The sequence below is a fragment of the Eubalaena glacialis genome, chromosome 6, assembly GCF_028564815.1.
Source record: "Eubalaena glacialis isolate mEubGla1 chromosome 6, mEubGla1.1.hap2.+ XY, whole genome shotgun sequence".
Taxonomy (NCBI): Eukaryota; Metazoa; Chordata; class Mammalia; order Artiodactyla; family Balaenidae; genus Eubalaena; species Eubalaena glacialis.
In genome coordinates, this window is record NC_083721.1 from 129972320 (window position 1) to 129986245 (window position 13926).

A 13926-nucleotide genomic window follows, 5' to 3' on the forward strand; every position below is an offset into this window, starting at 1 on the left:
TGAAGATAAATTTTTCATAAATACACTGCATGTATCTTTTCATAGGCAATATAGAGAAGATGAAAGTCAGTCAGAAGAAGACTACAGAAGTCTGAGTGCTTCACCCACTTATAAAGGCCTTCTAATGGTATGGGGACTATATGACTGATAAATACTTTTTTTATAAAGCAAAATGATAATCTAAATAATCTCCCAGGAAAGTTAACTATTTTTTTATGAAATGTGTTGCAGTCATTACAGAATCAACTCAAGGACTCGAAATCTAAGATAGATGCACTTTTAAGTGAAAAGGTGAATCTCCAAAAAGATTTGGAAACCAGGTGAGAGAAACTTAAGTCATTTTTATTTAACTTCCATTTAAGCATAAACTGGAATTTTGAATATTAAATAAATCATTCTGTCACCTTTACTCTAAAACTAATGTTGGGGACCTCATATTCATACTCATTTTAGTCATTTGTCTCTCATATCATGGAAAGAGCAAAAACACATACATAGGCAAGGGAAGTGAGAAAATAGGAAGAAGATAAAACTGGGTAGGAACTCAGAATAGATTCAGTCTTATGCCAGCAGGTTTCCCTTTCCCAAATAACTTTATTTTTTATTTTAATTTTTTTTTCCAAATTACTTTAGAATGTCTTATTACTTCATCATATGCCTGTGTTGTGGGAAGGGGGGGAATTAAAAAGTTTAAATGGCATACAACAGAAAGGTTTATTTATGTACAGCATACTACCACAAAAGGATGGCACTCTACCTGTTAACAGAGAGTAATAAGGAATGCACACTGTTGAGACTTTTTTATTCAACAAATATTTGTTGAATACCTACTGTAAGTTAGACATGGTCTTAAGTTCTGGGATAATATATAATAAGCAAAACAAATACCTTGTTCTTGTAAATCGTATACTTTAATGGAGAGGAGACTGATACCTACAGTAAAAACCATTTCTATAAAGTTTAAAAGCCTGCCACATAATAATATGTAAATTTATGGTTATATAAGTATGAGGTGAAAATTTATAAAACATGCGTGGGAAGAATGAAGAGTGAATTTCGGATAGTGGTTACCTGTGGTATGGGAAGGAGAGCAATGACAGTAATCAGGGTCACACATGGAGTTTTAAGTACATGTATAATGTTTTAGTTAAAATATTTGAAACAAATTACTGTTCAACTTTGATAAAGCTTGAGGGGTGGACACAGCACTATTTGTCTTACTATCCTCTATTCTTGTCTCTACATTTGAGATAATTCACTATAAAAACAAGTAATAGATTAATAACAATAAAAATGGGTAGAAAGTTTTGAACAGGGAATACACAGAAGAAGAAACCCAGTGGCCAATAAATACCTCATTAGCAGTCATGAAATATTTTTTTAAATTAATTTATTTATTTTGGTTGTGTTGGGTCTTCGTTGCTGCACGTGGGCTTCAGTAGTTGTGGCACGCGGGCTCTAGAGCACAGGCTCAGTAGTTGTGGAGCACGGGCTTAGTTGCTCCGTGGCATGTGGGATCTTCCCGGACCAGGGCTCGAACCCGTGTCCCCTGCATTGGCAGGTGGATTCTTAACCACTGTGCCACCAGGGAAGCCCAGCAATCATGAAATATTTTAAGAATTTTTAAGTATATTTGTGACAAGTAACAGGGTATACACTATTGTTTATTATTAAATATCTTTACGGTATAGTTTTATTACATAAAAATAAGTGCGTTCAACATGATTTATTTTCTACAGGCCCACACAGCATGAATTAAGACTTTATAAACAACAGGTGAAGAAGCTGGAGAAAGCCCTTAAGAAAAGCATCAAGTAATTATATTTTACCAAAGTTACAAATTTATTAGGATTTTGTATCTTATTATTTATTTTTATTACCTGTCAGCTTACCTCATAGTGACCTTGGCTCAAAATTACCAGGCTGGTGGGGGGAAATGACGTTAAAAAGGGATATTTCTGGTTCCACAGTTTTAAAAGTTTCTACTGTATTGGATTTGGCTGTATATGCATCTTAAATAAGAACAAGGAAAAGGTAATTGTCTGATATAATAAAAGGCAAAGATTTTAATTAGAAAGTTGTCTTTGGAAGTCATGGAGGAATTGCAAGAGAATCATTGAAATTAGAGGTGACAAGGCCCAAATTTTTGTTGGTGGTAGTTATGACATGAATAATATATAGCCTCATCATATTTTAAAACTAAAGGTACCAGAATGAATGCAGTGTGCCATTCATATCCACCACCTCTCTTTTATGACTTTGAAAAGCATGTACTCAGAGGAGTTTCAAAAAGTTGGTCCTCAAATAGTGATAGTATTTTCTGAAGATTAGTTATGTGTACTCTTTGATTCAAGGGAATGGGACTTGAAGCAGTGCATTGGGACTTGAAGTAGTGAGCATTGAGATGAAATATTTTAAAAATGACATGAGTTAAAATATGCATTAGATGTATTAAATCAGTTGTGTTAGCGTATGTTGATTCAATTTTCAGTGACAGCTGTTTCCTCCTTCTTATGGCAGCACATGCCACAGTGAAAGGCAAGTATTCTGGCCATCCAGGAATTACATATTGAGTTAAATTAAGGAAGGAAAACTAAAAAAGAAAAGAGAAGTGGAAGGTTTGGAAAGGTTACATTCATTCATTCAATTAATATTTTTTCCCTTCCTACTATTGCTTGATATTTTAGGTACCTGTAGTACCTCTTCCTGTCTGATTGGCATTCTGCATACTGAAATTACAGTGGTAAATCAAATAGAAAAGGTTCTTGCTCTCATGAAGGTTACGTGAAGGGGGAAGGGCAATGAAAAAATAAATAAGACAATTTTGATATAGTATAAGTACTAAAGGTAAAATAGTGTGAGAGTTGCTATTGTATGAGTTTGGACAAGAAGTGGTAGTGACATGGTCAAAGGTGGCAGTAGTGGAGATAGAACTGATAGGACTTGGTGATGGATTGGGGATATAGGCAGCTGAGGGGGGGGAGAAAAATCAAGACTCAACTTAAAAAAAATCAAAAAATTAACTAATCAAGACTAAGTTTTAGTTCTGAATAACTAGGTAGTTGTTGGGGCATTAACTGAGATAGGAAAATTGGTCAAGGAGCAGCTGGGAAAAGGAGGATGTAAGGGAGATAAAAAGTCAGAGAAGAAGGTGTAGGGGAGGAAAACTTCTCCTCAACCCTCTTAGGGTCTCTGGCTGGGCCTGAAAATTAAACTGACAAAGACAGATTAACATGAGAAAAGTGTGTAAATTTATTTAATGTAAGTTGAACCTGACCTGAGAAGAAATGAAGGCCTGAAGAAACTGTTAAGCCTGAGCATTCTACTCCTGGGTTTGATGAAGAGTGGAGAGTTGTGGGGAAATGTGACAGTACAAGAGGGTGCAAGCTAAGGGTGATAAACTGGGGGAAAGTCAGATTCCTCGTCTTCAAGATAAAGATGCTCCTTTCCTCTCGGTACAGGGAGGGCACCTGTCACAAGAGGGTCTTATGGTCTGCTTCAGGGGAGAAGGGGGAGGTCAGAGAGTCCTTCCTGCTCCTGCCATCTCTCAAATTCCTTTAGCTTAAAACATTTCTTATGTCAAAGTGGCATATTTTGGATTTTTTGTTTGTTTCTGTTTTTGGCCACACCATGCGGATTGTGGGCCCCCAGTTCCCCAACCAGGGATTGAACCTGGGCCACGGCAGTGAAGCCCGGAATCCTAAGCACTAGGCCACCAGGGAACTCCCTCAAAGTGGCATATTTTGGAGTGGCATATCCTGATCCCCTTCAAAGGAATCTTAGGACTTCAGTGTAAATGTATCAGTGAAGATACACACACACATAAAGGCATGCACATATATTCATAGAGCTATCTAGTCATTTCCTCATTATTCACAGATTGCATATTTGTGAATTTGCCTATCTGCTAAAATTTGTTTTTAATCCCCAAATCAGTAGTGGTGGCACTTTCACAATCATTCATGGACGTGCCCAGTATACACATTTTCAGCTGTTGAACAAGGTGATGCTCTGCCCTTTTGTTTTAGCTTTCATAATGTAAACAGTCATTCTTTTTGCTGTCATATGCCACTTTATTTTTTTCATTTTTTGCTTTTTGTTGGTGATTTCTCCAAGATGGTCCCAAGCATGGTATTGAAGTGCTATGTAGTGTTCTACACACAAGAAGGCTGTGATGTACCTTACAGAGAATATACATGTGTTAGAGAAACTTCATTTAGGCATGAGTTATAGTGCTGTTAGCCATGAGTCCAACGTTAATGAAACAACAATATTTAAAAAGATGTCTTTATAAACATTAGCACACATAAAACAAGGTTATATATATTGATCAGTTGAGGAAAATGTGACCAGAGGCATGCAGGAACCTGATCCTGTATTTCCCCTAGCAGCAGTGGTTCAGTCTTCACTAATTCAGTGTACATGGTGACTTTATAGAGTATAACTACCATGAATAATGAGATTTGATTGTGTATATGTTTTATGTTATTCATTTGGGAACTGGATTTTAGAGTGACTTCACTATTAGACTTTAAAATTGTGATTCAGAACCAATCCCTGCTATATATTTCTGTTGAATTTTGAAGAAATGATTTGTGTTTTTAGAAATTTACATTTGGAATTTTAAAAAATCTATCATTAATTTGTTTTTAAGTTCGGAACTTTTGTAGTATCTAGATGTGAAACAGAGAATTAGGAATGTTAGATAACTTGCCCATATAGCACAGGTGGTACGTGGAAGAACTTGGAACGAAATCAGATCCAAACCCAAGCATTTGGACTCTCAAGCTCACTCTTAACCACCACACTGATCATTAAAACCAAACAAAACACCCAATGAAAAAACTTTTTCAACGTAAAAAATTTTCAAATTTTTATTTTCTGCAGGGGCATAGGTAGAATATTTTTTTCAAAGAACTACTGTGATGTTAGGGAATAATCAAAAATAAAAATCTCCAGGGGGATGCGCCGGTCCCCAGCATGGCGGCCGCTTGGCCCTCCGGGCCGGTTGCTTCCGAGACTGCTGCTGCTCGGCTCCTGGCTGTCCTGTGGGCCGTGTCAGTAACCACGGGACCTTGGGGAGCTGCCGCCGGCGGCAGCGAGGAGTCACTTAAGTGCGAGGACCTCAAAGTGGGAAAAAATATTTGTAAAGATCCAAAAATAAATGATGCTACACAAGAACCAGTTAACTGTACAAACTACACAGCTCATGTTCCATGTTTTCCAGCACCTAACATAACTTGTAAGGATTTTGGTGGCAATGAAACACATTTTACTGGAAACGAAATTGGTTTTCTCAAGCCCATATCTTGCCGAAATGTGTTTGTTAAAGTTTTGCACTGTAGGATTTTGTGGAATTGGGAGCCTACTTGATTTCATTCTTATTTCAATGCAGATTGTTGGACCTTCAGATGGAAGTAGTTACATTATAGATTATTATGGAACCAGACTTACGAGACTGAGTATTACCAATGAGACATTTAGAAAAACGCAGTTATATCCATGAATATTGTTTAAAAGAAACAGATTTGGGCCTCCTTGATTTTAATAGAGAACTCTCAGTGTGTAGATTTCCAGATTTTCCTTTTTCCGTCTTCACATACCACATTATGGATTCTGTTTAATTTTTTGTTGTTGCTGATGTTTTGTTGTGTCAGTTAAAAACATATTATTCTGAGATTTATTTAATAGAACTTTGAGATTTATATGATAATACAGCCTTTCTTAGGCTACTGTCTCTATGAGATAGATAGCTTATTACTCTGATATTAATGTATTTTCCAAAGGCAAGTTGCCACTTGTCCTTTTTGCTTCTGAAAAATAGAAGTATGACTTATTCAAAAAATTAAAAAAAAAAAAATCTCCTGTCAACCCAGTGAATTCTCTCCACATATGTAGGAAAAAAAAGAAACAGTTTTATATAACAGTTGGAATAAATATCCAGCCAGACTGCAGTGTGCATTAGAGGCAATCTGCTAAAGAGATTTCAAAGACCGAAAGAAATCTCACCCTTTAATGTAGCCAGACAGATATGCAGTCCATCACATACATGGAATTGTCTTTAGCCAAAGGAAAAATGAAACGTATTGTATCTTCATGACAAGGAGGAAGTTACAATTTAGAGCCAGGAGCATAGGCTAAGCTCCAACAGGGAAAAGGAGACAAGGCACCCTCTTCCCTGATGTCCACCTTTCGAAGAGATGGTTCTAAGGTTCCCAAGAAAGACATTGCTAGGATATAAAATTGGCAGGAGGCTTACGTAAATTTTAACAAGATCTACGTACTTCTTAGAAAGGATTTATAACTACAGGTTTTCCAAAGGAAATGCTACAAGAAAAGGAGGGGAAAGTCTCTCCCCCCGCCTTTTTTTTAGAAATTTATTTATTTATTATTTGTTTATTTATGGCTGCGTTGGGTCTTGGTTGCTGCGCACAGGCTTTTTCTAGTTGTGGTGAGTGGGGGCTACTCTTCATTGCGGTGCGCGGGCTTCTCATTGCGGTGGCTTCTCTTGTTGCGGAGCACGGGCTCTAGACGTGTGGGCTTCAGGAGTTGTGGCATGTGCGCTCTAGAGCGCAGGCTCAGTAGTTGTGGCGTACAGGCTTAGTTGCTCCGCGGCATGTGGGATCTTTCTGGACCAGGGCTTGAACCTGTGTCCCCTGTATTGGCGGGCGGATTCTTAACCATGGCGCCACCAGGGAAGTCCCTCTTTCCCTTTTATAACTAGAGAAAATAAAATTTTTTGCTTTAGTCTGTAGTTACCTTTCAACTAACCAATCTTCAATATCAAATTATATTAATTTAACATGGGAAAGCTTCTTGTTTGAGTTAATATTACAAACAAGTTGGTTATAAAATTCTGTTGCTGGGAAGTGATCAAATAGGTCTGCCAGTGCAAGATAACCAAAGGTACTACACTAATTCCATTTAATTTTTCAGTGGTATTTATATTTTGCTAGAAGAAAATAAAATCAGAATTTCATCACCGTAGTGTTGAGCTGACGGGAGTTGAGGTGGTCAGTTAGGACAATGAGCCAAACTGAAATTAACAATCAAGGCTTTATTGACTTACTGCAAGAATATAAGAAAGAGGCCAAAAAAGGACTGGCTCCTCGGTATTCCATTTTTCCCCATGGAATGGCACCAGGTAAGGGTCAGTCAGTGACATGCTGCACAGATGACTCCTGTTGTTTCATGGGCCTAGGGGAAGGGCAGGAAGTGGAAAAATACTGAGTCAGAGTGGAAAAAGTATTTTAGTTGAGGCTCCCCCATCCATCCCCCAAAGAGAACTCCAGAACAGGAGTCACCATGAGATTATGGAAAGGCTTCAACAGACACAGTTAAAAGCTATAAAGTGTCTGCACATAGAAACTTATCAACACAGTGTTTTAAGTTGGGAGTGCAGTTTTCTGGATTTCCCAGACTCCACAAAGAGACATAGCTGTTGCTGCTAGCATTGTGGAATGGATGTCTGCTAAGTATGTAAAGAATTCCTTAGCCATTTTAGGGGATTTTTATGGCCTTCAGGCTCTGCTCACTACTCTGGAGACTATAAAACAACCCTGGAATATTTCTGAGTACAGCATATTCTGTTCAAACACAGGTTTCTAAAACACCAATTAAGTCATATGCAATTGGAAAATAAGGGAATGATTAATAGTATAACATAGAAGTTGCATTGTTTACATGCACTTTTTCCCTAGGTACAAGGAGTTAGAATAGCAGTACAGTATAGACTTCAGGAAGGGGAAAGCTTTGCTAGTACATAGGCACCTGCCCTTTCAGATCTATCTTAAGAAAATTTAAAATGAGAAACTGCACCCAGGGCTCCCTCCCTGACCCTCAGCATTAGACAGACTATAGGCTGGAGGCAGGTTGCACTTCTTTCCTCACCTATTTTAACCTCAGCTTCTTTGGCCAGGAGCTCCACTTCCATCTTCATAGTTTTGGCATCCTCAAGCCAACATTTCTGCTCTGTTGGCTATGCATTTGTAATATCGCCTGAGGCAATCTCCAGACATACTTGAGCTGTCTAACTTATCTCCTGAGGCACCAATTATTGTTTTTGTTAGTTGTCTAGTTATAAAGCTGCATCAGTTTTAAATAGTCTGGTTGCTAACACTTACTTTTCTCCTGAACCCTGTTATCTTCACATGTGTGGTTTTGCAGAATACAAAAGTTTTCAGGAGTATTATGCTGTGGCAAATATTTACTGTGAGACTAGGTGAACCAAAGGTCAATTCCCCATGAATCCCTAGCTTTTACTAATCCTTACCTTCTGTAAATTTAGAAAAACAATGGGATTAAATAAATTAATACATGTGAGTGCTTAGAAGAGTTCCTGCATAGAGAAGTTTCTCAATAAATACTAATTATCGTCATCACCAGGCTCCCAATATATGTTAGTTATTATTGTTATTACATTGAGGGTATCTCTTTATTCACCTAATTAATTGAATCACATTTCATTTCCCAGAGTGACTGTAAGCTAGTACATGCAATGATATATTCAGGTTACTATACTGGCAGTTAAAATATTGTATATCCATAGTATAATATTTATTAATCATACTTGCAAACAGTTCATTGATAAATTAAACTTTTCCACCTGAATGAAAGGTTAACTAACATTTAAATTCAGATATGTCAGTTTACTTGTAGTCCCACTATAGAGCTGTTGGCTTTTCTGTGTCACTTTTGTATTCTAGACAGTATGCTCCTGGCACTGCCTTTAGGCAAAACTGCCAAATATGTGAATATGCTAAATAGATGGGAAGTCAAGTGGAAAATAGATTGTGAGGTCTCTGTGTCTATTAGAGGAAGGAGGTTGACTTTTTATCTAGAGCTAATTTTGTTTATTTTGTTTCTGGCATATGCTCACCAGAGAGCAGAGAAAAGCAATTGAGTGAAGATCAAGGGGAATACATGTGAGTGAAGGAGATAATTGTAAGGTGGTAATAAGAGATGAGGTAAGAAAGGAGTCGGGAGGAATATTGGGTTAGGACTACCAGCATGGAGAAGTTCAAACCTAACCCAAGGAGATTGGATTTAGTTCTAAAAGTAGTGGGAAGCCACTGTTTTTTAGTAGGCAAATGACACGATAGAATATCGCTATTCTATTTTGCAAACAGCAAGTCAAGCTTATTAACGAGTCATGGAATCAGTTTAATGGGTCAGGGTTCCACAGGAAACTGGTAGGCGTACTGGTTAATTTGAAGTGGGTTTAATAAGAGACTTTTTTCTAAGGCATGGTGGGTGGGGGAGAAATGTTTACTACAGCCTTGACTTCAGAGATATTTGGAGAAGGGCTACTAGGTGGATACACTCATGTTTTTAGCTTTCTGGACAAAGAGACTTTCCCCCAGAGTTCTGGTAGCCACCTGGGACAATGGTCTCTTGGGTTTTCATGCCCTCTTGACTGGCAGGTATCACTGTTGTCTTCTCTTTGGCACAAGAGACGTATGAAGAAGGAAGGACCGAACTGCCTAGCTCTTGCTGCTGCAGTGCCCAAACTGTTTTCCCTACCCATTGTTTGTTGATTCCCTTACCTACAGCATCAAGCTTGGAGCACCTTGGAAGTTGCTTTCATCCTTTACTGTAGTTCTTTCCTATTCTGTTTTTTATAAGTGCTGGGGAATGGTTAGAACTTTCTTCATTAGTCTGATCCCTTTAGTTTTCAGGGATTCCTTCTATATTGTGTCTATTAAGAGGGTCTTCTTGTTTTCCAGTGACAACATGGCTTAAAATTAAAAAAAAAATTTATGTATGCATATATGCATGTATGTGCATGCACATAAACACACATATATATGGAAAATGACAAAGCTTTTGGGAGGGTAGCTGGATCATTGGCTTATTTTGTCATCTTAATCCAGTGTCTAGTAAAGCATTTTGTATTATCTTGGTTTTTTTCCCCTTTAGATTACAGGATCTTATCAGTCAAAAAAAGGCTGAGGACAAAGAGGGAAAAGATGAGCCCAGCAAAGATAACCAGCAGCAGACCCTAATTGACCAGACATACTTTCAGGTATTGAACAGTTGACAGAAAGACTGGTGTTTACAGTGAACCTTGGTTACAATCACAGTATAACATTATCAATTGGTAAGGAATACTTGTATCCTTTATTTGTGTTGCTTAGCCTGTCTTGTCTTGCCATGACATGCTACTTGGCTAAAAGTTGGTAACTTGACTGAGAATTTGTCTTAACCCTTGAAAAGAGACTTTGGCCTAGTTCAAAGTAGGGTAGTGAAAAGCTGGTAAGATTTTAACAGATTTTATAATCCTTTTCTCTACCTGCTTAAGCCATTTCCCTTTTTATTGTTTTTGTTTTTGCTCTTGTTGATATTATTATTATACAAGTAAATCTATTTCTTAAGGTCCTTGTATGCTTTTTTTAAATTTAGATATTTAGTCCATCTGAAATTTAATTTTCTATGTGGTGTGATGTAAAGATCTAACTTTACTTGATTTATAGACCATTTATTATTGAATAAATAAGCAATTAAGCCTGGTAGTTTACTGACTGAACTGGGCCTGCACGCATATTTTATTGGGCCCATACAGGTTTTTTTAAACTTTGAATTAATTACTAATTTTTTTTTAATTAAGAGATTTTTATTTAAGTCCTTATTTCTAGTTTCTCTTAAAAAGCCAAAGAATCTGGCAGCAAATTCTTGCATAGTCGTTATCAGCACAGAATTAGGCCTTTCCCCTGTCACATATGGGCATGTGCTCTTCAGTTAGCCACAGTCCCACCCCGTCCTTGCTTCACTCATTTATGCTCTTACCTGGCTTCTATAGGCATTTGAGTTTGCAGCTTCTAGTTGACCATTCTTTCTCTACGTTATTGAATTGAAACGTATATCATATACCATATGCCCTTAGATGCATAGGTTTGTTTCTAGACTCTCTAGTCTCTTCCATTTCTATACTAATTTCTGTAGTTTTATAGTAGGTTTTGATACCTTTTAAGGTAAGTGTCCTGTTATTGTTCTTTTAAATTTTTTCCTTGGATATATTTTTAGCACATTTATTTTCCTGTATGAATAATTTGTCAAATTCAAAAATAGATCCCATTGAGATGAGCTGAAATTGAGTTAATGTTTTAGATTAATATTTGGAAAAATAACACATTTACAGTTTTAAAAAAATATTTATTTATTTGGCTACGCCAGGTCTTAGCTGCGGCATGCGGGATCTTTATTGCGGCATGAGAACTCTTAGTTGCGGCATGTGGGATCTAGTTCCCTGAATAGGGATCGAACCTGGGCCCCCTGCATTGGGAGCGTGCAGTCTTAGCCACTGGACCACCAGGGAAGTCACCACATTTACAGTTTTGAATCATCTCACTCAGAAATATGTCTCTAATTTTCTTTGGGTCTTCCTTTCTAGCTTTCAATAAAGTTTTATATATTTTTAAATTTAGCTTTTGCCTATTTTTTGTTCTGTTTATTTCCTAGGTTATCTAGTTATCTTATAACTTTTATTGCTATTATGAATAGGATCCTTTTTCCATTACATTTTCTAATTGATTGTTGCTGGTTCTTCATACATCTCTGTGTTGACTTTATGTTCAGGCACCTTTGTGAAAACTGTTTTGTTTTAGATAACTCTCTTGTATCCACTATATAACTAAATTTCATTTTGTTTCTTAGATTTACTTTGAGAGGCTTTGTTCTTTCAACAGGGGAATTAAACCATTCATGGACACAGACCAACTTATATATCTGCTTTTATTCCTGATATCTTACTTTCTGTTTTCTATTTACATGGTTTCTTGTTCCATTCTTTTCTTTCCTGACATTTGCTAGGTGGAGATTCCTTTGCTCTTCTTTTCTCTTCAAGTAGTTAGGACAGTCATCATCTTAATTCTTTTCTATTCTTGTAAGGATTACCCTTAAAAACCTTTTTTTTTTTTTTTTACCCATACCAAGAGTTTGTCAGTACCTGCAAACTCTTTCTGAATAAGATGAGACCTGTATTGTGACTTGTCTTTCATAAATTCTAGTCTCTCTGGGAATTTTTTATTTTGCCATTTATTCATTGTTAATACATCTTTTGCTGCCAGCCATCAGAGTGTGGCTAAGTTATAAAGAAGAATATAGACCTCTAGGAAATCTTGGGGTTTTGCGCTATCGAACGTGCTCGTCTGGGTGATTTTTGGGCACCACCATCCAGAAGTGCTGGTATCCAGATGCATTTCCCTTTGCAATGAAGAGTCGTGCACTTCAAAACCCTCTGAGATGGATTATTAATCCTGCTTTGCAGGAAAGGAAAACCCTCATTCTCGGCCACTGGCCACCCCTCTCCGGAGGCCAGGTGCTAGTGTGAAACAGTGTGCTATCTAGCTATAGCTAGTGTGCTATCACCGTGTTCCGAGCCAGAAGGGGACTTTTTGGGAAGGACCATGCTCCATGGAGGGACAGAGCCGGCCCCCAGCTTCTCTACACAGAGCCCCCTCCACTAAAGCTCCAGAAATCAAATACTGTAATTGCCAGAAGAATCACTAAAAAAAAAAAAAAGTCCAGCCACTAACCTCACATGCAAATGGAATAATCACTCTGGATTCCTCATTGTGAGCTGCTCTCCATACCCTGAATTACCTTTGAATTCCCTCTTTTTTTTCCTTTGAATTTGCATCTCTTCAAGACACAAGATTAAAACAAAATTCACACTAAATTGGATTTTAAATGATCTTCCTTTTATTTATCCTTCGTCTTTCTTATGTGGATATGCAAGTGAGAAGACTGAGACTGGATATTCCCAACATGCTCACTCCCTTAATCTGTCCGTCTAGAGGTTTGGCTTCTACAAACCAAGGCAAGACTTCAGCATCCATGACCTTCCCTGAATTCCAAAGGGCAGATGTGAACAGTTGCTAATCAAGGGAGGAGTAGCCAAGAAACCACCTGAGGCAGGATTGAAGGGACCAGAGAAGATCATCACGATTAGGAGACCTACGATGAGATTAAAGGAGTGCAGGCCCTGCTCACACCCTAATCTTGTCAGAGACCCCACCTTTGAACCACTGTTATAAAACCCCTCATCAAATCCTCCCAGATCAATTACAGTGTGGAGCATAGTGCTCGGGTAGATGGCCTGCCAAGCTGAGGTGATGGGCGCAGCCGTTTCACACTAGGAACTCTCGTTTGAAGACCGGGGTGCACTTCAAGTGAAACTAGACAAGCACAAAGGAAAAGAAAAAAAGATACACAGGTATTCCACCAGATGTGGCTCTGCCCACCAGAAGGACAAGATCCAGCCCCACCCACCAGAGCACAGGCACCAGTCCCCTCCACCAGGAAGCCTACACAAGCGACTGAACCAACCTTACCCACTGGGGGAAGACACCAAAAATAATGGGAACTGTGAACCTGCAGCCTGCGAAAAGGAGACCCCAAACACAGTAAGTTAAAATGAGAAGACAGAGAAATACGCAGCAGGTGAAGGAGCAAGGTAAAAACCCACCTGACCAAACAAATGAGGAGGAAACAGGCAGTCTACCTGAAAAAGAATTCAGAGTAATGATAGTAAAGATGGTCCAAAATCTCAGAAATAGAATGGAGAAGATACAAGAAACATTTAACAAGGACCTAGAAGAACTAAAGAGCAAATAAACAATGATGAACAACACAATAAATGAAATTAAGAATTCTCTAGAAGGAATCAATAGCAGAATAACTGAGGCAGAAGAACAGATAAGTGACCTGGAAGATAGAATAGTGGAAATAACTGCTGCAGAGCAGAATAAAGAAAAAAGAATGAAAAGAATTGAAGACAGTCTCAGAGACCTCTGGGACAACATTAAACGCACCAACAATTGAATTATAGGGGCCCCAGAAGAAGAAGAGAAAAAGAAAGGGTCTGAGAAAATATTTGAAGAATGTAAAATAGCTAGTTGGAAGCAGCTGCATAGCATGGGGAGATCA

General features: G+C 38.0%; 1 protein-coding gene and 1 pseudogene across 5 annotated transcripts in view; both read left to right on the forward strand.

Annotated features, from left to right (window-relative positions):
* Positions 1-13926, forward strand: part of CEP70 (centrosomal protein 70) — an 84571-nt gene that overhangs the window by 51296 nt on the left and 19349 nt on the right. For 4 of the 5 annotated variants that reach the window (XM_061193642.1, XM_061193645.1, XM_061193643.1 and 1 more), the window contains 4 exons: positions 46-127; positions 232-320; positions 1740-1814; positions 9919-10024. In XM_061193642.1, coding sequence (XP_061049625.1) covers positions 46-127; positions 232-320; positions 1740-1814; positions 9919-10024 — 352 coding nt within the window. The remainder of the gene's footprint in view (positions 1-45; positions 128-231; positions 321-1739; positions 1815-9918; positions 10025-13926) is intronic. The other variant, XM_061193644.1, reaches the window with a different exon arrangement.
* On the forward strand, positions 4966-5593 carry LOC133093685 (TM2 domain-containing protein 1-like; annotated as a pseudogene).